This window comes from Cydia amplana, chromosome 16, assembly GCF_948474715.1.
Source record: "Cydia amplana chromosome 16, ilCydAmpl1.1, whole genome shotgun sequence".
NCBI lineage: Eukaryota > Metazoa > Arthropoda > Insecta > Lepidoptera > Tortricidae > Cydia > Cydia amplana.
The window spans coordinates 4067537-4095485 of NC_086084.1; the positions used below are offsets into that span (position 1 = coordinate 4067537).

The 27949-nt window shown below is 36.2% G+C and overlaps 3 protein-coding genes across 3 annotated transcripts in view; 2 read left to right on the forward strand and 1 right to left on the reverse strand.

The window, feature by feature from the left end:
- LOC134655401 (hemicentin-1) overlaps positions 1-27949 on the reverse strand; it is a 365685-nt gene that overhangs the window by 242480 nt on the left and 95256 nt on the right. The window contains exon 2 of the mRNA XM_063510862.1: positions 9207-9261. The gene's annotated coding sequence lies outside the window, so the exon portion shown is untranslated. The remainder of the gene's footprint in view (positions 1-9206; positions 9262-27949) is intronic.
- On the forward strand, positions 896-27859 carry LOC134655336 (synaptic vesicle glycoprotein 2A-like). The gene is made up of 10 exons (XM_063510786.1): positions 896-1001; positions 5425-5649; positions 7289-7451; positions 11533-11714; positions 17509-17693; positions 18285-18463; positions 20201-20360; positions 22179-22453; positions 26263-26390; positions 27816-27859. Exons 1-10 carry the CDS (start codon positions 965-967, stop codon positions 27857-27859), a joined length of 1578 nt encoding a protein of 525 aa, XP_063366856.1. The 5' UTR covers positions 896-964.
- LOC134655405 (uncharacterized) lies at positions 3619-4601 on the forward strand. Its single transcript, XM_063510867.1, has one exon. It carries the CDS (start codon positions 3710-3712, stop codon positions 4529-4531), a length of 822 nt encoding a protein of 273 aa, XP_063366937.1. The 5' UTR covers positions 3619-3709; the 3' UTR covers positions 4532-4601.

Below are 27949 nucleotides of genomic sequence, written 5' to 3' on the forward strand. Positions count from 1 at the left end.
GTGTTACTATATTTTGTCGGAGGGGTTCTGACTTGCAGTGACGTGGCCGTACATTTGCTGCTAATATCGGTTATGTCAGCCACCTGAGAGCTCACGAACGTCGCTCTTAATAAACAGTAGGTACTTACTAAACAGTTGCCAACAATGTGGTCGAAATCGGCCAGGACAGTATGATATGATGATATATGAAATCAGTTATCAGTTATCTTAATTGATTAGGTTTTTCACATCTAGAGGGCAACGTTTTGTGAACAATATTAGCTGTTCATTTTCATTCATAAGTTCTTCCTTGGAATGTAATGTTGGTGATTTTCATAATTTACGTAAAGCTACATAGGTACCTATGTTTAATTTTAATATCAATGGTTAATTTACCGTAAATACTTTACCATACCGATACATTTATGTAGGTACCATAGTCCACACTGTGTACATCGGTGGACCTTAATGCCTTTTGTTAATAAAGTCCACCGATGTACAGTTAAGAGTGTTGCTATTTGTACTTGGCGTATAAGTATTATTTAAACCAAATTCCTCGATACCAAAGTATTTAAAAATTAGGTTAACATATTATTGCCCGTCATAAATTGTATTGCCAATAAAAGCCAAACCCATAACGGTATTATTGCACAAGCATTGGCGTTATGTCTTACGCACACCGGAAATTTCTGCAAATCATTTTTATCTAAAGTTTACCATACCGAGATTCATATGATACGACACCACCATCTTTGGTTGACCTATCCCTCATTCCGTTTATCAAAGACATTCCTTATTATAGAAGGAACTCCGAGAGAAAAGACAGACCAAGTTATAACAGACGACAATTACCCACGACATCATCGTAAGATAAATTATAACATACATTTATAACATGATTTTATATAATATGCCTAGTTAGTAGCAAGTGAAGTCTTGATAAGTGATGTTCGGTGATTAATTATATAATATTAAATGTGTTAAAATGAGTGAAGTGAATTTAGCTGCATTGGCTGAAAGTGGTACGTGTGTTTGTGCATGCAGTTTGAAGGTTGACAGATATCCGAACAATTTATGTTTTCTTACACTTCTAAAATAATATGGAAGTGTGCGGATAATGAAGAATTAATCTTGATACGAGTTTAATCGCCATCCTGGCGTCAACGCCAGGTAGCCCCACGTGGCCCTTGTAAAGTCCAGCTATCGCCTTACAAGAGCTCATAATACAACCGAACAACGTCGTGCTCTACGAGCATTTGGTATTTCTACCTCTAACCGTGGCTGGCTAGAGCCCTAGAGGCCATAATTTTATAGTTTTATATACCGTACACTGGCTGAAGTTTATTTATTACAAATAATATTAATTCGATCCCACGTGGGATCCACTTCGACGTTGTCGAAATCATCGACAGTATCGATGGAGCCATATTACCCAAAGATTGATTGAAAATTAGACTGGCATTTGTTTAATCTTTAAGAATTTATACCTTAAGGCAAATTAAATAAAGCCACGCTATCCAACCAAAATAATACTTGAAATGTAATTTTATGACAGTTGTGTTAAGATTGAAAATCAAGTGTATTCAAATTATTTGTTAGTCCCAAACTGAAGTGATCGTTGTGAACAGTTGACATGAAAGACATGATACACCCACGATACACCTTAATCCGATGTTAGAAAGATTAAAATGTCTGCGTAACTATGATTGTAGTGGCAATGACGTCGTACTTTTGCTTTCGGGGACTGCACTTGACATGATAGTTCCTTAGGTCAAACTAAAAGCTACCAGTACCATATCAGTTCTGTTTCCATTTTTCTACAAATGTTTCTACTGCCTGCTCAGACCGGTTCTCGGGTATCAGCTATTGTAAGAAAATAAAACGTGGAAATAAAATTAAAAAAACCAACCAGCTTACATATAATAAAGCATGTTTCAAAACAAAGTAACATGATGAAAGTTTTTTTTAATAAACATATAAAATCTATAAAAAACATATAAAAACAGTATAAAATATAAATTAATTTTACGGGATACATAGTTGAATTGTGATAGTAACTAAAAAGACTGGTTCTATAGAAAACATCCAATATTTGCAATCATCAAACGCAAAAATCGTTACTTCCTAGAATAAGACCAAGCTGAGTTTTCATGCACGGAAACGTCCAAATGTGTCTTACTATTTCAGTCAATCTTGGTACCAAAAGTGGGTTGGTCTCGGACTGTCTAGAATACAAAATGACTAGTGTAATATTTTGCCTATATCCCTTTTAGTCTACATCGCAAACGGTCTAGAACACAAAATGACTACAATTATTTAGACCTTTATTTACCTACATTTCGTCGGTTTATCTTTACGTTAGCGATGTCGACGGAGCCCCGCTGCCACGGGGCTCCTATTTCTGTGCGGTTTGGCCTTCGGCCATTTGAAGATACCTAACGAACCTAACCTACCTATATGTGGTCATTTTGTGTTTTAGACCGTTTGCGATGTAGACTAAAAGAGATATAGGCAAAATATTACACTAGTTATTTTGTGTTCTAGACAGTCCGAGATCAAAGCCAAAAAGTACTGAGGTTGACTGAAGTAGCATAACAAATGCGAAAGTTTCCGAGGAAATACGATGGAAAATTTCAAATATGGAAATAATAGGGATATGTATGCGTTTTTATTGCCACGTGTGTGCAAAGTAAGTTAGCTAAAGTTTATCAAAGGACTGTCTCATTTCAAACATAGACAGAGAGAATCATACTGTTTTTGTCTTACACTGGCACTAGCACCCAAAAGAAAAGGATGAGTATAGTTTTTTTCGTTCTTATTTTCTGACAATTTGCTTTGACGAACTATAGTATTGCTTTACCTTGCTCTATTATTTATTCTGTCATCCAGGGTTGCCAAAATATCACTAATTAATCCACAACCGCAAAATGGATCGTTGTTTAATCATCTCGAGCGGCCATTACGCGCACACTGAATTTAAGTGGCGCCCGGTACAACTACAAAGCAATCAGGATCTTTAGCATAATTGATTTGGCTTCGTGACAGGATTATGACGTCTTGATAACTAGTCAAACTCACAGACTAACAGTACACCGCAGTATCGGAAACATTATAATTTGAAGTCATTGACGTGGCAAAAGACTTTGCCGGAATGAGTACGACGCGAAAATAACTATAGTGAACTGAATACAATAAGAAGAATCTTTGCAAAAAAATTTTGGGCTTTAGACAACTTATAAAAAACATAGGTTTAATACTCAAAGAAACAATACTACATAGGTTACAAGAGGGGAAAGGGGAGGTGACCGAACGAGATGTACTTATGAAACTTTTAGTAGGAATATTTAGCAGAGAATGCGCTAATATTGCTTATCTTTGTAATGACTCACTTTGTTTTGCTACTTACTTCTAAAAATTGTACGTAATTTTCTCCCACCAAAGCTTAGTGGTCGGAGGTAGTTTTGGTATGTTGACAGAAATGTTAAAACGTGTTTTTTATTTCGTTGCATTGCGTAGCTATGTTCTGTCCCTTTCGGGCGCATGCATGCCGAATCTATAGTATACTTGCTTTGAGGTTTAAAACTTATCCTTTTTGCAATTATATGAAACCTGACAACGTCAAAGTCACTTGACAACTTTAATATCAAACAAAATGAAAACCTGATTAAGATTTATTTGGTGATAAGAAAGAAAAACTATCTGTGAAACTTAATAGCAAACGTGCTCAATAATGGAATGGGCACACACAAAACCATTCTTAAATGAAAAATTACCGCTCCAGCAACGACAGGCATTGGATTCATTGATAGAAGTGTTAATCGAACCCCGCCGGTTCGAGCGCGAGCTATTCTTCTCTTTGTTGCTTATTTTAATGAGGGAAAACGATTTCCTTCAAATAAAAGCTCTTAACGAAGGCGCTATCGATATATCCGACTATATATTATCCACAAGAAAGAATAACACAGATATTTACGAGGCCACATTCGTTTTGAACGGATTCCAAGATCTACCGATAAAAATTTTCGCGAAACCTCTACCCAACGCTTTTCTATTGAATTCTATCATACCAGACAAGGGAAATTCTTACGCGGTATGCCTAGAACCGAGCCGCTTTTTGGGAGTTTCTGAACTTGGAATACCATGTTCTATAAAGAACTTTTCGGATCTTAAGCGAACGGTGAAAGAGATTACGGACCCGATCAAAAGTTGCATACTAAACCAATACAATACAAAACACGGGACTTTATTAAGCCTCCCCAAAGCCGTTATTTTGGAGATACTTTTAAAACTTCCCATAAAAGACGTGTTGAATTTATCTGAATCGTGCAAAATAATGAATTGTATCGTAAAAGAGGATCGAGTTTGGTCCCGTCTTTACAATAGGGATTTTTCTGAAGGGCATAAATACGAGGGATGGAGCTGGTTGGACGAGTATAGGGAAATTTACGTTTCGGGACGGAAAAAGTCGAATAAAGTCCAGGATTTTCGGCGCTGGGATTACGAGGATTACATCAGATGCGCGAACATTGATAAATTGGAAATTATCCTGTGATTGGATTTCCTTGTCAGTGGTTGCAAATATGGAATTATGATGTTCGAATTAAAATTTAATCTGACTTGTTAATTAACTTATTTTAATTTTAGTTTAGACCCACGATTATTGACATTTATCATAGGTATACCGTATACCTAAAAGGTTAAAGTTTATTTTTGTACCTATATGATGTGTCAATAATACCTAACTTGTAACCATCTACGTATTCAATTAACAAAACTGTCTATCTGGCCAACCAATTATCTATTTTGGCTGACTGACAGTCCAGACTGTGTCAGCTCAATTTAATTAGGGCTTGTGCTAAATCTAGGGCGTCGAGTAAAGACTAAAAACGGATTGCAACAGGCTTAATTAACGAACAGATCACCGTTAAATATGGTGATCGCAGCCATGCCATACCTACCATTGCGAACTGTTATTCCTTCCATAAAAAGACATTTTATATACCTAGTGTTACTACAATCAGAATACGTCTATAGAGTGACAGTACTGACATAAAAATAAAGATTCAAACATCTTCCTATCCTGATAGGCCCCCTGATCCATTCCTTACTGCCAAGTCCCGAAAGGTCCTTACTAAGTTTAGTACTAGTTAATTAACTATGAAGATTTCTATCATATTTGAAACTTTCACGTTTTGAACACATATTATTTAGCTCACATTTATAGACGGGTCTATTGCGAAATTTATTTTATTACCTTTATTTACCGACGTTTCGACACAGGTTTCACTGGTCGTGGTCGCGGCTAACTCAGGTCGCGGTTAGCCGCGACCACGACCAGTGAAACCTGTGTCGAAACGTCGGTAAATAATGGTAATAAAATAAATTTCGCGATAGACCCGTCTATAAATGTGAGTTAATAAGATGTCTATCATTTCTTGCCGACAGGTCAAGACCGCATCGAAGCCAAGAGCCCCATGCAAGAGATCGACCTAGCATTAAAGGCATGCACGTTTGGCAGATTTCAAGTCCAAATCCTGGGAACGGCACTAATCGCAATAGTGGCCAGTGTGCTTGTTAGCAACTCAACTGCTTACCTACTGCCGAATGCAGAATGCGACCTGGATATGAACTTAGTGCAGAAAGGGATGCTGAACGCAGTACCTTATACGGGTGAGCATTTAGTTTTACAGTACATATGGCGCTACTTTACCGCCCTAGTGCGGTAACTAGCACAATATACGTGCCTATGTCGAAAATTTAAAGAGTACTGTAAAACGTTTTACAATACACATGCGAAAAGGAAATTCGCAACTCGTGTCGATTTAAAGCACTCTTCGATCGTGTTTCAATTTATAGCCACTCGTTGCGAATTTCCTACTTTTCGCACTTGTATTGTAATGTACTAATTTCTTATTTGTGTGATTACTTGATTTCACTGCTTGTTGTATATAGATACACAGTATTGAAAAGTTTCCCGGAATCTGATATTTACCGCTAGGTTTCCAATAAAGACAAATTTCATGAGAAAACGCCATGTAGAAAATAATGTATAGGCAATTGTTTAGGATTTTTCTAGATAAAGCAGAGTGGAAAAAAGTAAAATGAAGTTTATTTTACTATGATCCACCGTACATTTAATTAGAAGTATTCACAAAACAGCTGGTTACAATTTTGCCGGCATGTTTGCGTTTCGTTAATTGCAATATTCCGACTAGGTACTCGTAGTTCCGACCGATCGGAATGAATACCCCGAAGTTTAAAGTGCGCTCATGCGACCACTGTATCGGATTCCAATTGTATACAATTTTATATGCATATAGGGGATTATTTTTATATTGAAATCAACGGAGCAATATTATGTTACATAAAAGCAATCAGTTGGTAAACGGACTGGTTTCCCATAGTTCGAACTCGAGCTCGAGTCTCGTTCATATCGTTCTCGACTCGTGTGATCCTATTAAGAAACTCACTTCGTTCGTTTCTTAAACTCACACTCGTATTTTAATGCCTCTCATTATGTAGCAGTCACATAAACTACTATTAAACAGACGATAAATACAATCAATAGTTATAAAGCGAAGCAAGCACGGATTGCATTGAAATACCAGCTTGAGTTGTGCCGTTCCCGAGAACGTTCCCCGTTTTGTATGGGAAACGTTCTCGCTCGAAAATATTCTACTTAGTAAACGGAGAACGTTCTCGAGAACGGTACTCACTAATACAAGCACGTGCTTGTTGCTACTTCAATTGCTTCAATATATTAAAGGATTTGTAGAGTAAATAAATATGTAAAATTTACTTTGCAGTGACAACATTATGGATTGCCAAATTTTGTCATATTTTCTTAGAAATTTAACGATTATGGTGACATTCCACACTTCTTCTTCTTCTTCCTGCTAGACCTATTCCCATTTACTTGGGGTCGGCCTTCCTTGTCCTCAATTTCCATCTAGCGCGGTCTTGCGCGATGTCTTTATTTAAATGAGCTTCTTTTAGGTCTTTTTCAACCGTCGTCCACCAGGTGGTAGGTGGTCTGCCTGAGTTGCGTGTAGTGGTTGTCAGTTTTAGGACAAGCTTCACCATTATGGTCTTCTGAACGCCTTTGATGACATTCCACACTATATTTATTTAGGGTTCTCAAGGGTCGGCAAGTTAAGCGGCTCATGTGATGTTGCTTATGTCCATGGGCGACGATGACCGCTTCCCATCAGGCGGCTTGTCTGCTCGTTTGCTGACTATCACGTAAAAAAAATATCACTGTAAATTATGTGCAGATTTGTTCCCGACTCTAATTCCTTTTTTATTCCAGGTATGATGTTTTCCTCCCTAATCGCCGGTTTTCTCACGGATCAGTTTGGCCGAAAGCTGTTCCTCGTCGGCGGCTACTTCGGCATTTTCTTCTGCACTCTCATCGCCGGGAGCAGTCAGACTTACGAAGTTTTACTTACTGCTAAATTCTTTGAAGGCATCTTGTAAGTATGATTTTTATTTGAGGTTACATATCACTACATAGTATAAGACAAAGTCGCTTCCCACTGTCTGTCTGTCCCGATGTATGCTTAGATCTTTAAAACTACGCAACGGAGTTTGATGCGGTTTTTTTTAATAGATAGTGATTCAATAGAGTTTATGTATAATTTGATAACCCGTGCGAAGCCGGGGCGGGTCGCTAGTAGGTATTAAGTTAGTAAGTTCAAGCAAACCAAGCAAAAGTAAGTGTTAAGGGTCGATGTGGAATGAGTTGTAACGATATCTACACGGACAAAGTCTCGGGTAGAGATTAGTATTTAAAAAGCCAAAAGAAGATTACCTACGAACAAATCACGCTATCGCCTTGACCTTAAGTAAATAGCTCGCAGCGCAAACTTGGAGCACTTAGGTAAGTACATAAGCGTTCAAGTTACGGCGGAATCTTAGTTAAGTTTATGAAATATTTCACACTCTAGCTAGGGATCGATTTTATATCTAAGTTAGTAAATAGAAATATTGGAGTTGCCGGTTCGTAGGAAAGTTGTGCTTACTCTAACATGGTGCCAGATTAAGTAGTTCAAATCTTTTTGACATAAGTCTCCAGTTTAGACAATTATTTTAAGCCTAGATTTAATAACTGTCTAGGTACTTCTAATTTTAATTTCTTAAAACAGTAGTATTGTCAATTAAGAAATGAAGTCTAATGCGGTATTTTGACAATGAATGTCGTTATTCGTAAACATCTTTAAATTTAACAAGCCTTTGATATTCGTTTGTACCTATCCGTCATTTTGACTTTGGCAAAATTTTAATTTTAGGAGGTTTGCTAAGTTGTATGAAATACCTTTACCTATTACAATCACTGCATTTGAGTGTCAAAAGATTCTTCTACAAATTGCAACCTCATTTTGTAATTTTCAATACTACATGTAATTTTTGAGTTGTTCCACGTGGAATCATAAGAAATTACCTAAATTTCCCGTACGAGTAATACCGACAGGGAAATCATCCCCGTAATTGCCAATGCTCATTCAAGAAGCATTAAGCGAGTCATTCGATACGGGGATGCAATCCCACGTAATCGCCTTTGGGTAAGTAGGAGTCTATGAATACAGGCAACCGCTTCATAGATTACAATTTAATCGCATTATGTATTTGGTGTTTACAATGCCCACGCCAAGCCCTATAAGGGAGTGTTCAGGAACTATAGGGGGTAGCATAGGAGCCGTCAGATTTTTGGCGCTAGGCGTAAATGTGAAGTTTATGCTTCCGATGTAGCCCACAATATGGCAGAACCTATTATGCACAAGAAAACGGACGAGAACGGTAGATGATAGCACTTGCTTTGGCAATGTACATGTTTATGTTTCCAATTCAGGCCACAAGATTACTAGACAGGTTTTGCATTAACCGCTATGGTTAGTTTGATCTGAGACATAATTTTTTTCACTTTTAGTATATAATAATATGGTATCTACTGATTATAATGTCTACTTCTACCCGTTGCCAAGCGAAGCGGACGCGAGGCTCTCTAAATGCGCCGTGGCAATACGCCTCGACAACGTTGGGATCATGATTAATGTTATCTACTTCAGTTTGTTAGATGTTAACGTTTAAAATTATGGTGTGATACTTAACTGATTTTATTCTTATTTCTAATAACACAGTTATATACGAATCAGAAACTTTTGCTAAATAAGTGTCAGAATGTAAGAATAATTACCATACCTACCTAATTTAGCTAAGAAAGTTCTTACCTTTAAATAACTGCTGTCTTGACTGCCAGGCGGATGTCTACTTGATATGTTTTACCTGCAGCAAAAAATACAATTTAATTAATCACATAATAAATATTTAGAGTTAAACAACACCGCAGTAAGGGTGTATAATAAATAAGATAAAGATATAAATGAATGCCAGGATCTAAAAACATTTGAAAGAAAACTGAAACAATATTTTATTAGTAAGCCCTATTATTCCATCAAATAATACTAGAGCTTTAGATTAAATTAATATTTGTCATTTATATATTCACTCTGAGTGTTATCTCTTAGTATTTATTCTGTTTTGACTTATTTTCTTTGTTTTATTGACAGTCTCGAATCAACTGAAATTTTAAATCATACCTTAATATTTTTTTTAATTGTAATGGATTTTTAAAGTTTTGATATTTGTAATTAATTTTGACGTTACCGGTGGTATAATGTTCAATACAAATTGTAATTGCATTGTACTATGTTCTTATCAACAAATAAACGATTGATTGATTGATTAAATTTTCTAAAAATTCACATGCAGATCTACATTATTTTGAGCCCTTTGAGAGAGGGACATGATTCGTAATTTTTATTTTATTTTCACAAGCCAGTATTTTTAAGACAAACTTATATTTCTGACAAGAAATTGACATACGTAATTAAAATCATATCAACTGCAATTACAAAACACCTTAACCCAATTTTGTTACGAAATAAACCTGATAATTGTTGGTTTCCTTTCAAACTCTTCCTTCGGACATTTGTCAAAGTTCACGATAACGGCAGCCATTTACTTAAACGCCGGAAACCAAGAATTAGGCGTTTCACGTTCTACTGATTTATGGATACTGAGAGTCATTATACTTTGATATTTTATAGGTCTTCATATTTTAGAGTAATCTTTATTTCCATCTTGGTTGGCAAACAACCTTGTTTCAATTTAAGCTTAAGGTGTAATGAAATGGGAAATTTAGCAGTCGTTGCATTGATTATATCGTTCGATTACCAACCCTAGTAGCACGGTTGCATTTTTATCGTATATCACCATGCCTGTCACGTTCTAACAAGTATGTAAGTGCGAAAGTGACGGGCATAGTGATAGTCGATAAAAATGAAACCGTGCTGAGCCCGCAAAGCAACAACCATGTTTTGCATAATTTAATTTGCGTTTATGCTTATACGATGGGGAATGATGGGAGAAAATGTGATTATTCTATTGTATAACCTTATAAAACATATATAAACAAAAACAGTAATACATATTTTTTTTATGTATTGAGAAATTAAAGATGACCAATTTTTCTGGAAGTTTTCGCTGATTTGTCTTTTATGAGTGTTTATTTGTAAAATTAAGTACCTAGATAGTCAAGTTTTATATAATTATGTTCTCAGGTGTTAAATAATTAAGTGAATAAAAACTAGTATGTAAAATAGCACTTTAAACTCTCGCGTTTTGTACACATATTTAATTACACAAACGGGTCTACCGCGATATAATAACGTCGGAATTAAAGGTAAAAACAATTAAATTATATCGCGGTAGACCCGTTTGTGTAATTAAATAGTATGTAAAATATAACTTATTTTTTTATATATAGCCTATATTGTGTCCCACTGCTGGGCAAAGGCCTCCCCTGTCTTTCACCACTCGTCACGGCTTTGTGCAAAATATAACTTAAGACAAGAAAACCCAAATTATGGATAATTATTATGCTTATATACTCTTTGCATGGTGTCGTAGTCATTTGGCAGTGTCAGGCACAGATATTGTTCCCAGTATTTCCCGCCATTTTTCACGCCTACAGGGGCCTTACCATGATGTCCTTATTGCGATTATGACATGTTTAGGACCTAAACTGAATCGCTAAAGGATGGAGCTATGCGACTTATATAGCTCCGTTCTTTAGCGATTCAGTTGTCCTAAACAAAATCGCAATAAGGACATCATGGTAAGGTCCCGGGTCTTATATCTGGGGCTCCACAGAAAACCAGCGCTGTGGTATTTATACCAGAGCATTATGCTAAGTGGTGTCCTTTTGTAGCCACTATAGCGGCGCCAAATTTAATTTTTAGTCCTTTTTCTTTTTTATATATTACTCCTTTTTCTTTTATTTCTCACTTTGCTGGTGGACTTGTCTATTTTTGTGTAACATCTACTTTAACAATTACCCTGTATCCTATATGTATTAACGATTAGCTTTAAGTGTTTAGTGGTGAGTAAGTTCTTCTCTCTTTTTTGTAACTGAAGTGGCGCTGTTTGTAGAAGGTTTTTACAATAAATGTCTTTCTTCTTCTTTTTTTATATTTTCGCGGTTTTTTTTTTCAGTTTTGCCTCATCCTTCAGCCCCACCGTAACCTACACCTCAGAGTTCTGCCACAAGGAGATCAGAGACCGGGTGGTGTTGTGCCAGTCCTCCTTCTCTGGGTTCTCACAAGTCGTCATTGCTGGCCTGTCCTGGGCCATCTTCACTAATGAGTGGACTGCTAGTCTGTTTGGGGGATTCATTGGTGAGTTTACTTGTAAATATATAAACATAAACATAATTTATTTTACGTCACCCTTGGCCCGTAAGTGGGATTTTCTCCTCACTTCCTGGCCAAGGCAAGACGTAAAACTTTAAACAAATCACGGGCGGTAATTCGTAAAGCCCCAGATCGCATTTTATAGCCCTCGCCTTCGGTTCGGGCCACAAACATCTGCGATCTGGAGCATTCACGAATCCATCTCCCTAGGTATGTAATGTACTAAACACGTAATTCATGGTTACATTCATATAAAACAAAGACTTAAAAAGTGATGGTTTACATGTGCCTGAACACATGGAATCCTAGAATATAAGACCATACTATTTTTATTTTTTTTCGACAAATAAAGTCATAGATAAGTTATACTCGTTAGTGTAGACACATTTGAGCTCTGTTGGTAAATTAGAATTAGAACAAAGTTGCTCTAGAATACAAAAATAAAACGATTGAATGAGTTCTCTAATTTTTGTTGTATATTTTAGCATCGTTAAAACACGAGGATAAATGGAGCATTTTAGCAATAATTATTTATAAATCCATTTCTTAACACTGATTTAAGTAATTCCTAAATCATTTTGGAAATCGGCGCGTCATTATAATAATGATTTTGTACAACTAGCAGCACTCTTAACTGACTATTATATACCTAGGGGAACTTTATATCTTTACAAAGTATCATTAAACGACTTTTACAATTATTTTAATAACCAAACAGTGGCAATTGTTTTCTTTCTTTTTTCTGACATTTAATTTTTTATCAATAGCCTTTCGTAATTCATTATAATTACGAACATAAACTTTAGTAACCTTACGTCCTTGGTCCTTGGTTTGACTTTGGTGATACCTTCGGTAGAAAACAATAAAAACTTCTAATTGCTTGTAATCAAAGTAATACCTATCGTTAGACAAAAACCATTAATTATGTACGACTCTGGATACTTCGTACTTTTATATCAAACTTTAATCTACGACGAAATTTATTGATTTTGAGGAGTATTTGATACCAATTTTTTTGATGATGGTAATCAAGACAATCGTATCGCTACAGTAACAGTGATTTTTTTTGACGTACCTATATGCTTTTTAAGGTTGAGTATTTGAGTTATAGCTATGTACGATTGTTCTTTTGTCACTCTATATTATCTAAGCATATTTTATGTACGAATTAATGTGAAATAATTAGGTAAGTAATTAAAGATCATAAAGACCGTTTCGTATTTTAAATACCTAAAGCGAATAAGTGTCGTGAAAACTGTAAGCGTTATCTGAATTTTCTAGCTCGTTTTCTGTGTAGCTGTAAATAAGAAATTGTGTATATTAGAATAGCAGTGGGTCATTAATAGGCTCTTAAAAAATATAAAAAACAAAAGAAACATTATCAAAATTATAATATGATTCATACGGACAAGGTTTTTTAATTTTCTCCGGCGCCATGTGTATATTTTAAACAATTTTCATAGCCTTATAATAAAATTAGAATGGTCAAGCTATTGATTTAACCCATGTTTGAAAAAGGGTCGTTCATCATTGCGTGACACGATCACGTATCAGTTCTATTTCCAAATGCGATAAATTTGATGCATGTACATGCGACGTGTTATAATAAAACTCATATGTTTCAATCTTTCTATGGGGTAATTACGTACCAATATCGTTTTGACGCTTGGTCCTCTGTAGCCCTATTTTAGCTCCGTATCTACATCTGAAATAGCCCCTCGTAAAGTTAAATTACTGACTTCTCAAATTGAAATGGCGCCAATCCGTATCATCACCTCGGCGCAAATAATTTAACATTAAAGGGGCAGAATCTCTCGCAGAAATTATGTTTCTGAATATTATCGTTCCGTTTATTTGTCATTTGTGACAATAACGACAACGATCTTGATGCTTGAATACTTAATAAATATGGGACAGTTGTCAAACTGAAAATAGCATTTGAAGCGACAATTGTTAATAAAATTACATATATGATATTTAAAAAGAAAAAAAAAACTCGCGTGACCCTTTAATGTATTACAGATGAAAGTATTCTTCGCTAACGCAATAGTTTTTTCTATAACTTCCTCCGTATAAAAATAGTAAATAACACTTCCGCAAAATATCACCTTTTTATTACTTACGTGAATTCGGAGATAAACAGTAGGTATACTTTATTTAATAACTAACTAATACGGCTCAGCGACATAAAGAGGGTCTTAGCCTCTGTTACGAGAGCACGCCACTTTTCCTGCGCCGTTTATTTAATACTTGCGACCCGCTCCGGCTTCGCACGGGTTAACAAATTATACATAAACCTTCCCCTTGAATCACTCTATCTATTAAAAAAAACCGCATCAAAATCTGATGCGTAGTTTTAAAATATAAGCATACATACAGTTAGATAGACAGGGAAGCGACTTTGTTTTATACTATGTAGTGACAGGTCTATCCACCTAACTCTTTCCCAACCCTCTCTTAAACTTAAATCATCTCTTCTATAAGTACTTAAACCTAAATCTTTCCCACTGCTTTTGCAAACATAAAACCGGTTGTTATTGTACAGAAGTTATGTTTGGTTTAATCTTACCAGTTTATATTTATACATCACAGAATTGCCTGTTTAGTACATAATGCAGGATTAACTTATCTAAATATATTGCTACTACCTAGTCTTATCTATCCCAATGTAGCAGTGTAGCCAGTTCGGGGTAGTTTCTGATAAGATTGTTGCTAAAAGGGTTCCGATAAAAATCTACGGCGACATAAAATAGAGTCAAGTTCAAGGTAATTACTAGGATTGAAGGCTACACTTGTTTGTACTAACAGGAATAATAATGAGGGGCTACCGCGAAAACAGTTTTTCGCAAATTGCGGGGATCTTTCTCTTTTACTCCAATGAAGGCGTAATTAGAGTGACAGAGAAAAATGCCCGCAATTTGCGAACTTCGATTTTCGCGGTTATAGCCCTGTTTAACTGGTTTTAAATGTAAGCAGATTAGGTGGATCTAGAATAAAACATTTCTCTTTTTTTGAATGTAGTATGTTTCATACGCCCTCCGGTTAAAGTTGACAGCGGTAAAAATTTAAGCATCTTGACCGTTAGTTTTTTTTTGTTTTATATTATACTACAGACAGGAGCTGCAACTTTTTTGAGTAGAATTGTGATTTTCGTAATAAAATAAACTATCGTACCTAGGGTACCGTTTTTTTCTGGGACTCAAACTATTTCCATACCTAATTTCATTAAAATCAGTTCAGAAGAATTGCCTTTCAGAGTTTTTTTTTTCGTTAATTCCAAACCGCGATTCCATTGAAATAATAAACCGCTTTCAAAATTATCACCATTCCTAAAAATATATCAATGTTTACTCGTATTTAATATTTACAATTGTGTAGTTCTCAAAAGGCGACAATAAGGTGTCCTGCGCACAAAATGGCCGTGTTATCGCGGCGAGGGATTGACGTTCGGCGTTAACACAATAGCCGAGATAAGAGCCGGCAAAACAAGCCGCGGCATTCGGAAAACAAGATACGCTCTAGAGAAGAGAACGGTACGATATGTACTAGATACCTGGTAGTTTAGATTTCAAGTAGATATCTTTTGCAGCTCCATTCGGGCAACCAATGTCACTTTTACGTTAAATTATCGTATTAAGATCGTTTCAAAACCGTTTTAAGATCTAAAAATACATAACGAGACGTTTTAGACATTGTGGAAATCGTTCCAGAATCGCGGAAATGTCAAATTTGACAGGCTAGATCTTAAAAATATCGTTGTCGTATCTTGGTGATGTCTAATACATATGTAATAGATGTCTAGTTCAAAATCCGAATCGGGCCCAAGCTCTTGTCTTTTCATTTCAGTGTTGCTAGATACAACATTCCAACTGCCTTTTTTATTTTTTGCCATTGATTTCCACCATACAATGTAACGCTCAATAGATTTTATGAATTCCTATGTTCTTGATATCAATCTTTATTTCGACGTGGGTAGGGTTTGTAATCCGGATCCGAAATGTATGAAATTATCCGGATCTGGATCCGGATCCGCGGGTCTTCCCACACATTTCGGATCCGTCGTGCAAACCCTAGACGTGGGTTCTCTATTTTGAATTTGAACAATTGATTTTACTGAATGTGTTTGACGACTGATGAGATTGATGAGCGATGATATTTAGAACAATCCTTTAAATTTTAAAGTGATAAACCGAAAATTTGTTTTTTTTTTCTTTTTAATGAAAATTTAAAAAGCGATGTTTAAATTACAATTATAGGTAGGAACTGATCCAGCTGCTTATGATAATCTTCATATAGGTAACCTACCCCTTTAAACGTTAGTATGTAAACTAATATATCACCCCAATAATTACTATTTTGTCATAAATTAGAATAGTAACAGAAACCACGCCATTAATGCAACATTATGCACGTATTAACATTTATCACACCCCACTGTATTACATTAAGCAGGAATGTGCAAATGGCTAATTTATTCTAGTTAAGCATTTCTTGCTACTTATCTTTGAGTCGACAATTGTCGACACGGAGCCCGATTCAGATCGAACTGTTTGTTACGGTTTTGATCTTATGTTGACATGACCTTGAAGATCGCTTACGCTGATTGGTGCATGAGAAATAAGATAGTTAAAAGTCGTGCGTGAGGAGCGAGCCAGCGTGAAGATTGCCGATGTCGTATCAAAACCAGTTCATAATCATACAAATTGTCAGTGTTGAAAAATGAAAATAAAATGTTTATCGATGGCGTTTACTATAAAAGGAAAAAAAGTAACACTAATTTTAGACAACCAGAACGGCCATTCAACATCTCTGTTGTATCTAATCTTTGTTTATCAAATATTATAAAAATGATGGAATGTCTAAGTAGGTATTGCTTTAAGGCCAAGCCACACCGGATGCGTGTGCGTGACGTGCACGTACACGTACGCGTCCCGCTGCGTTGTAGAATACGAAAACACATAAGAGAGGACACACCGCTTGCGTGACGTGTGCGTGACGTGCGCGTACGCGTGACTTGCACGCAACGCAGCTCCGACGAGACAAACCGGCTGCGTACTGCGTGCACGCGTCCACGCAGCGGAGCGGCAACGTCGCTTCGTTGCGTGCAGTGATGACGTTGTGTTTAACTGCGATCCCTATGAGAGGGCGAACCGAGCAGGTTCGGACACGCACAGCTCGGTGCTGCATAGGTGCTGTGCGTGTACACGCGCAGCTCGCTTGTATTTATTTACAACTCGGTCGGTGCGCGTGTTGGTTTTTAATATGGATTCAGTGATAAAAGAAAAACTAATTAAAATCTTTCGTCAATACGAATGTATATTTACAAGATAGCACAAAGATTACAAAAAAATACGTCTTATATAAATAATTTGGCCTGTGGGAACAAATCGATGTTAGGTATTAACCAGGCATGTTATATGTGTAATAATTGCAATGGCGGCATTAGGTGAGCTGCTTCCATTTGCAACGGGAGTCACATGATGTAGGTACTGTCGCAGGAGTATTTTATTTTACTGCACGCATGACTGAGCTGCAGCGTGCACCTGCGTGGCGTGTGCAGCACACTGCGTGGCGTGCGCCGCGTGACGTGCGCGTCACCCGGTGTGACAGGGGTGCTGCGCACGTCACGCAGCGCACGCCACGCAGTGTGCTGCACACGCAGCCGGTGTGGCTCGGCCTTTAAACAGACCCTCCTTTCGTAGACTCAAGGTCAAACATTTCAAGGACAAGACCTAAATATTATATCACAACATCTTTTCAACCTTAAATCTTGTTACAGTTCTCCACACATGGAACTTCTACCTTTACCTGATGTCACTGTGGTCTTTAACTGCCAGCGTCCTGTACACGTTATTACCGGAAAGCCCTAAATTTTTGATCACTCAGCAACGGTACGACGAAGCACGAGACATTCTAATCAGGATTTATGTCAGGAATACAGGGAAGCCAGCTGATACTTTTCCGGTAAATATTTAAAGAATTTTGTTTCTTTTTTTTTGCCTATATGAGTGTCCCACGTCTGGGCAAAGGGTTCTCCCCTTGATTTCCACGACTCCCGGTTTGGTGTTTCTTCCGGCCAGTTGTTCAAGAAGTTGTCCAGGTCGTCCCGCGGCGGGACCACGCCACGTCCCTCTACCGGCATCCACTTGGTGGCTAAGCTAGCCCACCTCTCCGGATGCATGCGGTAGACGTGACCTGCCCAGTCCCATTTGAGCCTAGCGGTTTTCTCGCCTACGTCAGCAATGCGGGTTTTACAGCGCAGCGTGGTGTTTCTAAGCATTTTTATACATCTGAAAATAATTTTATTTCATCTTATTTTCTTAAGATCTAAGTTACAGTAAGTGCGAGCGTCATGTCTGATGAGACGCTTTTTGAACGCTTTTTGTGATCACCGATAAGATAATATGAGATAAGATAACATCATTATTTATTTGCTTAAACATAATCAGTGTTTATTGCATATAAGATAAGATAAGATAATTATTTATTTGCTTAAATATAATCAGTGTTAATGCATGATCCTAGTTATATTTAATTTACTATTAATTGTTCCAGTATCCTAACCTATGGAAATCAGCTAAGCAACGAGTAATAGACGAAGCGCCGGAACTTAAAAATGAAAGTCTATCTCATCAGTTGATTGCTGGCTTATACAATGTGAAACCTATGTTCAGCATGCCGCTGGTCCTGCCGCTAACTGTCATCTCTTCCATGGGGTTCTTAACCATGGCTGTGTAAGTACGTTACACACATTAATTATACAATGTGAAACCTATGTTCAGCATGCCGCTGGTCCTGCCGCTAACTGTCATCTCTTCCATGGGGTTCTTAACCATGGCTGTGTAAGTACGTTACACACATTAATTATACAATGTGAAACCTATGTTCAGCATGCCGCTGGTCCTGCCGCTAACTGTCATCTCTTCCATGGGGTTCTTAACCATGGCTGTGTAAGTACGTTACACACATTAATTTTATGTACTTATTTGGGAGAATTTAAGAATACCTAACTTTGCCACATATTAACTCACATTAAATTTTATGGACGGGTCTATCGCGAAATTTATTTAATTTTTATTACCGACGTTTCGACACAGTTTTCACTGGTCGTGGTCTCGGCTAACCAGAAAATGTTAAAACAGAGATTTGTGCAACTACCCGACGAAAAGTGTATGAAAAAGATTGGTATCACATTTTTAAACCACCCACTACACATAGTGTTAATTATTGTCAATAGTCCGACACGAAAGTCTAAAAATCGAAAGCCTTAAATATTATATTGCAAACCTACTTGGCCAATATGTACTCTGATTTTTGGCATATTTAGTATAGATCGATTCCCTAAGACTAAAACAGGGGTCGTCAAACTTTTGAAGAGAAAGGCCAACCAGCGAGGTTTTTTATTCCCTCTATGAGTTAGTTCAAAGCTGCAATTGAAGGTTCAAAAGAAGCCCGCATGGGGCTCGTGAGCCACTGTTTTTAACCCCTGTCTTAGACTAAATATACCTACATTTTTTTTTGTTTTTCAGAAGACCTATAATTATAAGAATATAAAAATTTGTTTAGGCACCTGGATTTTAAGTAATAAGCATAGAGGTGTATTAGTAAGTATTGAAAAATAAACTTGATTTTGTAAAAGATTCACCTGTAAAAAATGTGAATAAGATCTATTTATTAATCACATTATAAGGACTATTGTAAAACTACCTGTTTTAGTTAAGTTAAATTAAGTATTTATGTATTTGTGCGCTCTAAACGAAATTTAATATACTGTTCTGTATTTATCTCGTCAAGTGAATTGTAAAATTCTTATGAGAATAAATGATCTTAAACCTAAAAAACCTACATAACGGGCAAACATTACATCAACGGTTAAACCAACTACAAACTGCCAAGTCATTGAAACCTCTAAGGGGCTAGCCTGATAGTTTCAGGACCTATTAATAGTCAGTCAGCAAAATCTGCTAAGTTGGTGTGGCCAGCAACTTGGTAACTGGCGAGCAGGTTTGCTGATTAGACAATAATGTGCTGCCTAAGATACAAAGTAAGGAAGTTTGGATTGGAATTTGTGACGTTGTTTATCATGTAGCTATTAGTTTGTAATAATTTGAGTAGGTACATTAATTTATGTTTAACTGCGATTAAGCGAGGTGTTTTGAGCTTTCACAGCACTTAACGCTCTATTAACTATTCTTCTAAAACATTAAACTTCACGTAAAATAACGTGCTTCAAGGTGTTTTGGTGTCTGTCTTTGGGCCCAATTCCGATTTTGAACTAGATTTCTATTAGACATCACCAAGATATGTCAGTGTCAAACAAGTGTCAAAAGTGACGTGTATGTTTGAAGAAACGTCACTATTGACACTTGTTTGACACTGACATATCCAATCCATATCGTTTCAATATCTAGTATTTGACGTATCTTAAAGTTCAGTTTATCAATATCAAATGGTAATGTGTTTTGTTACAGATACAATGTATTTAGGCTATGGTACCCTCAACTCTCAACTGTTGTAGAACACTATAGCAGGACGACCAGCAACGGAGACCTGTGTACTATGCTAGATGCATATACTGAGGGCCTTAGGAACAGGACGCTGTTGGACACGGGTGCTAATGTATGCGTGCCGGTAAGTTCAGTTCGAGTATTGTTTACTATGGTTAGTAACTTAGACTAACAAGCCAATTCGAAAGTACACTGACATCAGAATGATATCTAATTGATGTCATGTAGTTATGGTGAGTCTCGCTCGCACCTATACATGTACGGACAAGAACGAGCGAAATAACTAAACGATATCAATTAGATATCATTCGGCATGTATGGTTCTATCAGCTGTTGATCAAATTGTAGAAGTTATCTAGTTGTTCAGGGTTCCGAAATTATCACTTAACTGGGTCATTATATCACTATGCTGATAGTTTACACCGAGGACCTCAGGAATAATATGAGGTTGGACTGGAGTCTGATGATTTACTGTTTTTCTACGAAGTACCTGCAGCTTAACTAACTCGTTGTCGTAAAAAGTTTAATAGGTATGTATATTTGAAACAATAAACTAAAATAGTAAAATATATATATATATATATATATTTCGGGGATTTCGAAAACGGCTCTAAAGATTTCGATGATATTTACTATATGGGGGTTTTCGGGGGCGAGAAATCGATCTAGCTATGTCTTATCTCTGGGAAAACGCGCATTTTAGAGTTTTTATGTTTTCCGAGCGAAGCTCGGTCACCCAGATATTTGAAATTAAATGATCAAAGGCAATAAATATTTTTCATACCTTACTGATTGTTTTAATCCTCCGTTCAATTTATAAGTCAACAGGGATAAATTAAATGCGGAAGGCATAAATTGAATTATTCAATTTTGCTTGCTCCGGCATAATATTGCTTCAGCTTCGTATATATTTTAAATAATAATTTAAATTTAATTTTCACCATACCAGCTCGGAAAGGCCTACTTTGCACTTCAAAAACGGAAATAATACACGGAGTAATTCACATGTGAGGCAAAGTAATCAAATGCAAATTTTGAGTTGTTTTCTTATGTTTGCTGGTAGAATTGACTTTTAAATGATGATTTTGGATGATAAATATTTAATTAATACCATTCATTTGAATTTGATTTGGTTTGATTTTGTTTGATATTTTACATTTAATATTTGCTTCGGGTTAGTGTGGTGGAAAATATTGTGTTTCACTCGAGGGCAAATTTTGTTTAACCCTCGTGCTTTGAAACCCTTGCAACGCTCAAGATTCCATTTTTCGAACTACTTGCTACGCTCGTGGTTCAATTTTGGAATCTTTCGCTTGCTCGGGTAGGTATCAATATTAGCACGAGCGGTTAAAAAACAACTTTATCCCCTTGTAAAACAAATAACTATTATCTTTAGGATAAACGCTACTTTAGCTTAAATAATTATACTCGTATTTTAAATAATATAGTTCTATTAGCAGTGTTAACGAATTTTGGCAGCCAGTACTTATACAAATAAAATAGTAAAAGTAAATTCTTTTCCCCTTTACCCAATTTGCAGTTTTTCATTTATTGGTTAAATATGTTACGATCCTGCTACTGAGTAGGTAAACTTTATTAATTTCTTTATAAGCCACTTTTAAAATTAAGGCACTTTTTAGGGTTCCGTACCTCAAAAGGAAAAGAACGGAACCGTTATAGGATCAGAGGATCAATTTGTTTTCCGTCCGTCCGTCCGTCTATCTGTCTGCCAAGACCCTTTATCTCGGGAACGTGTGGAGATATCGAGCTGAAATTAAAAACATATGCTCAAATAAATGGTACTTTGAAGCTGTTTGATCAAACTTCTAAGTTAACGTAAAAAAGATACGGCCGTTTATACCGCAAAAAACGTATATTTTGACACTTCCGTACTTCCCGTTGACCCAGAACTATGAAATTTAGCAATTAATTTTGTTTTCAGCACCCCAGCGGCGCAGAGACCTATATAAACAGCATGATAGTCGGCACCGTCTGTTTTCTCCCGTACCCCATCACGGGCATACTAGTCAACAAAGTGGGAAAGAAGGCCCTACTTCTGGTCGCAGGCGTAATATGCGTATGCGCAACGTTTGGACTACGTTGGGCCAGCTCTAAGGTAGCTGTTGTGGCGCTATTTTCTGTGGAAATTTCTGTGTCGCAGACCATTATAAGTCTGTTGCAAGCTACGACTGTGGATGTGTTCCCGACTATGATAAGGCAAGTACTGTACACCTCTTTACTGAAAATTCTTTCGAGGTATCTGTCCATAGGAACCGGGCTCAAAAAAAAAACAGGCGTTTAGAAGCACTTTTGGTTATTTTTTTCAAAATATTTTTGATGAAGATTTAACCACTGATTTAAACTTTCACGATTTTTACACATTATTAAATTGTACAACGGGACTTAATCATTTAAGATTTACCTCCGATGTTTCGAGGACGGCGTTGTCCCCGTGGTCTCGGAGAAGACTGGCTAAAGTTGCCACCAGCATCTTCTAACCGCGCGAGTGTTTCGAACTACCCGCACTTGGTCTTGTTTATCAGCTTGGACGTTTTGCGCACTAGGGATGTCACTTTGTCGACACACAACACTGTCAATACCAATCAATACAATATCGTTAGTCAACAACGCCGTCCTCGAAACGTCGGAGGTAAATTTTAAAACTTAGATACGCGATTAAGTCCCGTTGTACAATTTAATAATGAGGATTTAACCAGTTTTTGTGCTTTAAACATATTTTAGTCTATGTATTTAGATGTATAATATTTATGTATATGCTATTATTTTCTTTCGCCCTTTGGGCATACCCTTAAGGTCACGGTGGTGGTGTTATTCTCTGTGGACATCTCCGTCTCACAGACTATGAAAAGTCTGCTAGTAGCGACGGCTGTGGGCCTATTTCCAACTAGAACAAGGCAAGTTTCTTAAGTTTCTTTATAGGTCCAAAAAGGAGATCACACAGGAAAAAACATAGATTGCGTTGGCAGGCAAGTTTCCAGTCAATTGGCTTAATAGGTTTTCTAGTGCGGCGTGGCTGGATGGAAAAAATCCAGGTTATCGCCAGATATAGGACACCGTGCCACATTTAGAACCGATTAGAAGACGATAGTAGAACCTAATTTAAAGGAAATAAAATTCCACTTACAACAAGCTACTAGATGCGGGAATTGTAGATTACTCATTGAGTTTTTCTTGCCATAAGGACGCTTTGACAGGTTATTCGTATAAAGATACAATCAAATCTCGTCTTTATGGTAAGCGACAAAGTGGGACCTTTGACTAGACTTCGACACAAATATTTTTAACGAAATATTCCTTTTTCACTACCAAACTTGTTTAAACATTTTGTTTGCAAATAGACCCATGGTACAATTTACACAGCTTGTGTAAATGTAAAAAAGTTTAAACTAAAAACTTGTAACACAAGCGAAAATGTTTCAAACCAGCTTTAACAAAATATTGAATATTCAAACGTATAAAATTATAATAAATATATAATCTGTAATTGTATATCACGTATAAAATGTAAATTTTATGAATAAATCATTGAAATTGAAATAAAAATTCTACACCAGAATTCCAAAAATATTTAATCAGAATCAAACCTTTAAAAACCATTTCATCTGAGCATTTCAATATTATGGATATATTTTTCCATTTTTAGTATACCAGCCAAAAGTTCCCCTGCAAAGCTCAATACTGTTCAGATCCGATACTAAATGTAACTTGAAGAGTGCAAAGTTTAAGTGCACTTGTATTTTATTTTCCCAATGCATTGAATAGGCTTAACTTACCGACGTCACTCGATTTAAGAACTCCCGTACGAAGTCCAAAGCGGCCGAGTTTAACTTAAAACTTCTCAGGCAAGTCTATTTCAGTCCCATTGTGAGTCGGAACACGATAGAGGTATTGTTGGACGGTTATGAAGCCGTATTCAGGTTTACCTCAGAATGCACGTTGGCTATTAGAACAACAGATGACGTAATGACAATAGGACTAGCTCTTGCAGTTAATATTTGAAATTATGATGCCAACGGGAAAGGCAAAGATACGAGTACTTAGGGTTTTTTATCATCTGTTCAGGTTTAATTCCGACAACGGTGCTAAGGAAAAGATTATCAGAGCAAATTCCCTTTTCGTGCTATTGTTACAAATTATCATTATAAAAGTATCAAAGTAAACATTTCATTGATTTTCAAGTATTTGACAAGTATTCGAGGTCAGAAACTTAAATTGAACAAGAGTTTTTTGTCACTATTTAAAAGCTTATAAGGAAGCTGAAATGTATTTAGCAATTACATAGGTTACCAGATAGATAAGATTCATAGATATTTAAACACATGTCAATGTGATATACAATCTAATTAATTAAATGAAAGCATGATGATGTTCTAACGATTCATTAAGGCACACAGTCCAATAGTTTCATTGCTTTGATCCACATATTATATCGATAGCTCAATATTCATTTCAACGCGCGGCATCATTAACATTCATGGTTCAATGTGGTTGCGTCCATTTTAGGATCGGCGCATAGAGGTATTGATTAAATTAGGTGTGATGGTTATTTGACTAGAAATAGTCTAAAATTAGAAAATTAAAGTCAATCACTTAATTACGCCATATTACAGTATCCAAAATAAAAAACACAGAGAGCATAGTGCATTTAGAGCAAGAAAACTCTTTGTACGCAATGCATTTTTTCATTACTGAAGTTGGGGCTTTTTTTGCTTCAATATCAGGCCCCGTAGACATCTCATAGCTCAACAGGCCAATCGCTAACGCTCCGTAGCGAACGACACGCAACTGTCACTGTCACACTAATATGGAAGGGTGATAGAGAGACACAAAGCGATTCGAAGGTGTATGCAAATTTCTACAAAAGTAAAAATACGTTTCTGTAAGTAAAAATACGTTTATGTAAGTAAAAATATGTTTAATAAGTTAAAATACATTTTTGTAAGTAAAAATACGTTTCTGTACCTAAGTAAAAATAATTTTTTTTCAATATAAGTTTCCAAAAACGTTCGTACATAAAAATATAACCTGGGATAACTTTGTTGCGAAAATTTACATAAAATACACCGAGGGCACTTAATAGTAACCCATAAAAACGTTATGGCAGTAAACACGCTAGTAATAAACACCAAATATTGTCATTACGTTTTAACACCGCTGTGCCTTAGCCCTATTACGATTATAAACACATGTGAAACTTGATGCGTTACAGTTTACGATTTTACGAAAGTACTTTGGAGTTAGGAATACGGGTATATCCTTTTATTATGTATAACTTCTTAATGTATTGGATAGAAACTTTAAATCGTTTTATAAGTAGGCAGCATTCATTATACCTATGCCTAAGCTTGAGTATTAGATACTCTGAGTTATTGCTTGAAAATTTAATAAAATAATTTGATTTCATACCAAAAAGTTTACCCTGAGGCTTTCAAATCTTAAATTTTGTACAGATTGTCGTGTCGTGACGTATAACCTTATTTTTTGGTACGTGCATTTGTGTTTTTACGTTTTATAACGGTAATATACTGGTACAAAAGAAAATTATTTACGCGATCACATTTAATTTCTGAATTCAATACTTCCAATGACATTTTGACATCATTCTGATTTTGGTCGCACTTCTCATATTTGACAGGCAAAATTTTACTATTAGCGGACACTGCGGACATCTGTTAGCGATATTGTAATACATGTTACTTTACAACAATTAACTTTAAATAGTAATGAAGGAAACCAATTTTGTCCAAAAAAACATCATTAAACCTATCTTGAAAAAATATTTGTAACTAAGTTGTTACCACCTTATATAAAATAGACTTTACTCTCGAGTCAATTTGATGTACACATACATTCAATTAATTTTACGTTTTTAAGTATTTCGCAGATAATAAGCGCATTAAGAATGCCGAAGATCGGTCGAAGTTGACAGCGCTAGTACGACTTACGAAAATATAAATTCATCAATTTGATAAAAAAAAATTACCTAACCGATGTTTTTTTTTCAGAACGCTGGCTATTTCGATCGTGATGCTCATAGGACGTATCGGCACGCTGGTTGGAAACATCCTTTTCCCAATATTATTGGACGTTGGTTGTGTGGTGCCATTCTTTGGGTTCGGTGGCTTGATGATTTGTGAGTACTTTTTATACAGTGTCAACTAAACGTTAATATCATTACAGTACACACTGATGCCATACAGTTTGTTTGATACTAGCGACTACGATAAACGTCACAATAGTTTTTCTTATGCCGTATTTATGATATTGGCCTCTGCATAAAATTGAGGGCATTAACTATCGCTTAAACTTATTAGGTACCAAAAACGCCATAAATACTGTAAATGTAAAAAATACCGAAAAAACAAATCACTGAACAAAGATATACCTACAATCTTTCCCACATCTTCTGAATAACCTGTAAGGATTTGTCTTTTATCTTATATCCAGTTTTAAGAGGTTTGTCATGTGATTACCTACTTCTTTCATCTAAAGAAGTCACTCCCTGTGAAAATCGTCAGAATTTCTTCGAAATAAAACAGTATCAGCTGAATCATCGAAAAATGGCGTGCTTAACGTAATCCTTGGCGTTATTCCCAAAGTTATTTGCTGAGTGTCCAGCATGAGCGTGATCTCTGACCACCAACAGTTATTACAGATTCCGAAGCTTAAGTATACTGGTTAAAGTTTTTCTCAGGCAAAGGCCCAGCAGTCACAATGACAGGCCTGCTCCTGAAATTGCAAAAAGTAATAAGTTTTTCCGGATTGACTCAGCAATTTTATACTAGCAATTAATATCTGCCAAGAGTGACCTACAAGCATGAAATTCGCGTTGTAACGCTTAAAGGAATAGTGTTAAGGAGTATTTTCCTTTGTTAATCTCCGTCTTTGTTATCTGGATTAAACGCTTATGAGATAAGGGTTTTAATCGAGGCCATTTGTGACATTTTATTGTTGAAACATTAACGATTTGGGAATTGTAAAAGGAAATTAGGTCAACATAACACATGTATGAAAGACCTTAAATCGCAGACAAAGGAAGACATATAAAATAGTGAAATTTTGGAACTGCATGTTACAGCTAAAATAAAATATATGTATACAAACAAAACAAACAAATGAAACATGTCGCGCAAGTGACTTAAAACAAGTGAGTCTAAACCGTAAAATTATTCAATGTTAGTATGTCTCACAACAGTTTAAATTCGGATATATGTATATGTTTACATGTACTTGGAGCTTTATACATATATTTGGCAACTGTAATATACTTGCTTTGCGGATGAGATGCAATTGTTTGGTTTGACTTATCTATACTTTCACACTTTTTATTCGTAGAATAAGTATAGAACGACCTACTGCGAAAAAGGAAAATTTCGTTTTACCTGTTTCTGTATCGCACGAATATGGAAAACCGATAGAGAGGCAGATAGGTAACGAATTTTTTAACGAGGTTTTCTTCTCGCGGTAGAACCTCAGACTCCGCTTTTACATTTTTTAATAAGGTCTTCTTTTCTTCATGGTAACGCTACATTTTTAAAAGTCTATTTATTTGTTGCAGGCGTCACCATATGTGGGTTGTTCCTGCCATCAAAGAAACAGTGATATTTTACAAAGCAATTGGCAATAATTTAATTAAAGTATTGTAGGTAGGTACTTATATTAAAAAGTGTAGTGTAACTAGTGTAAGTTATT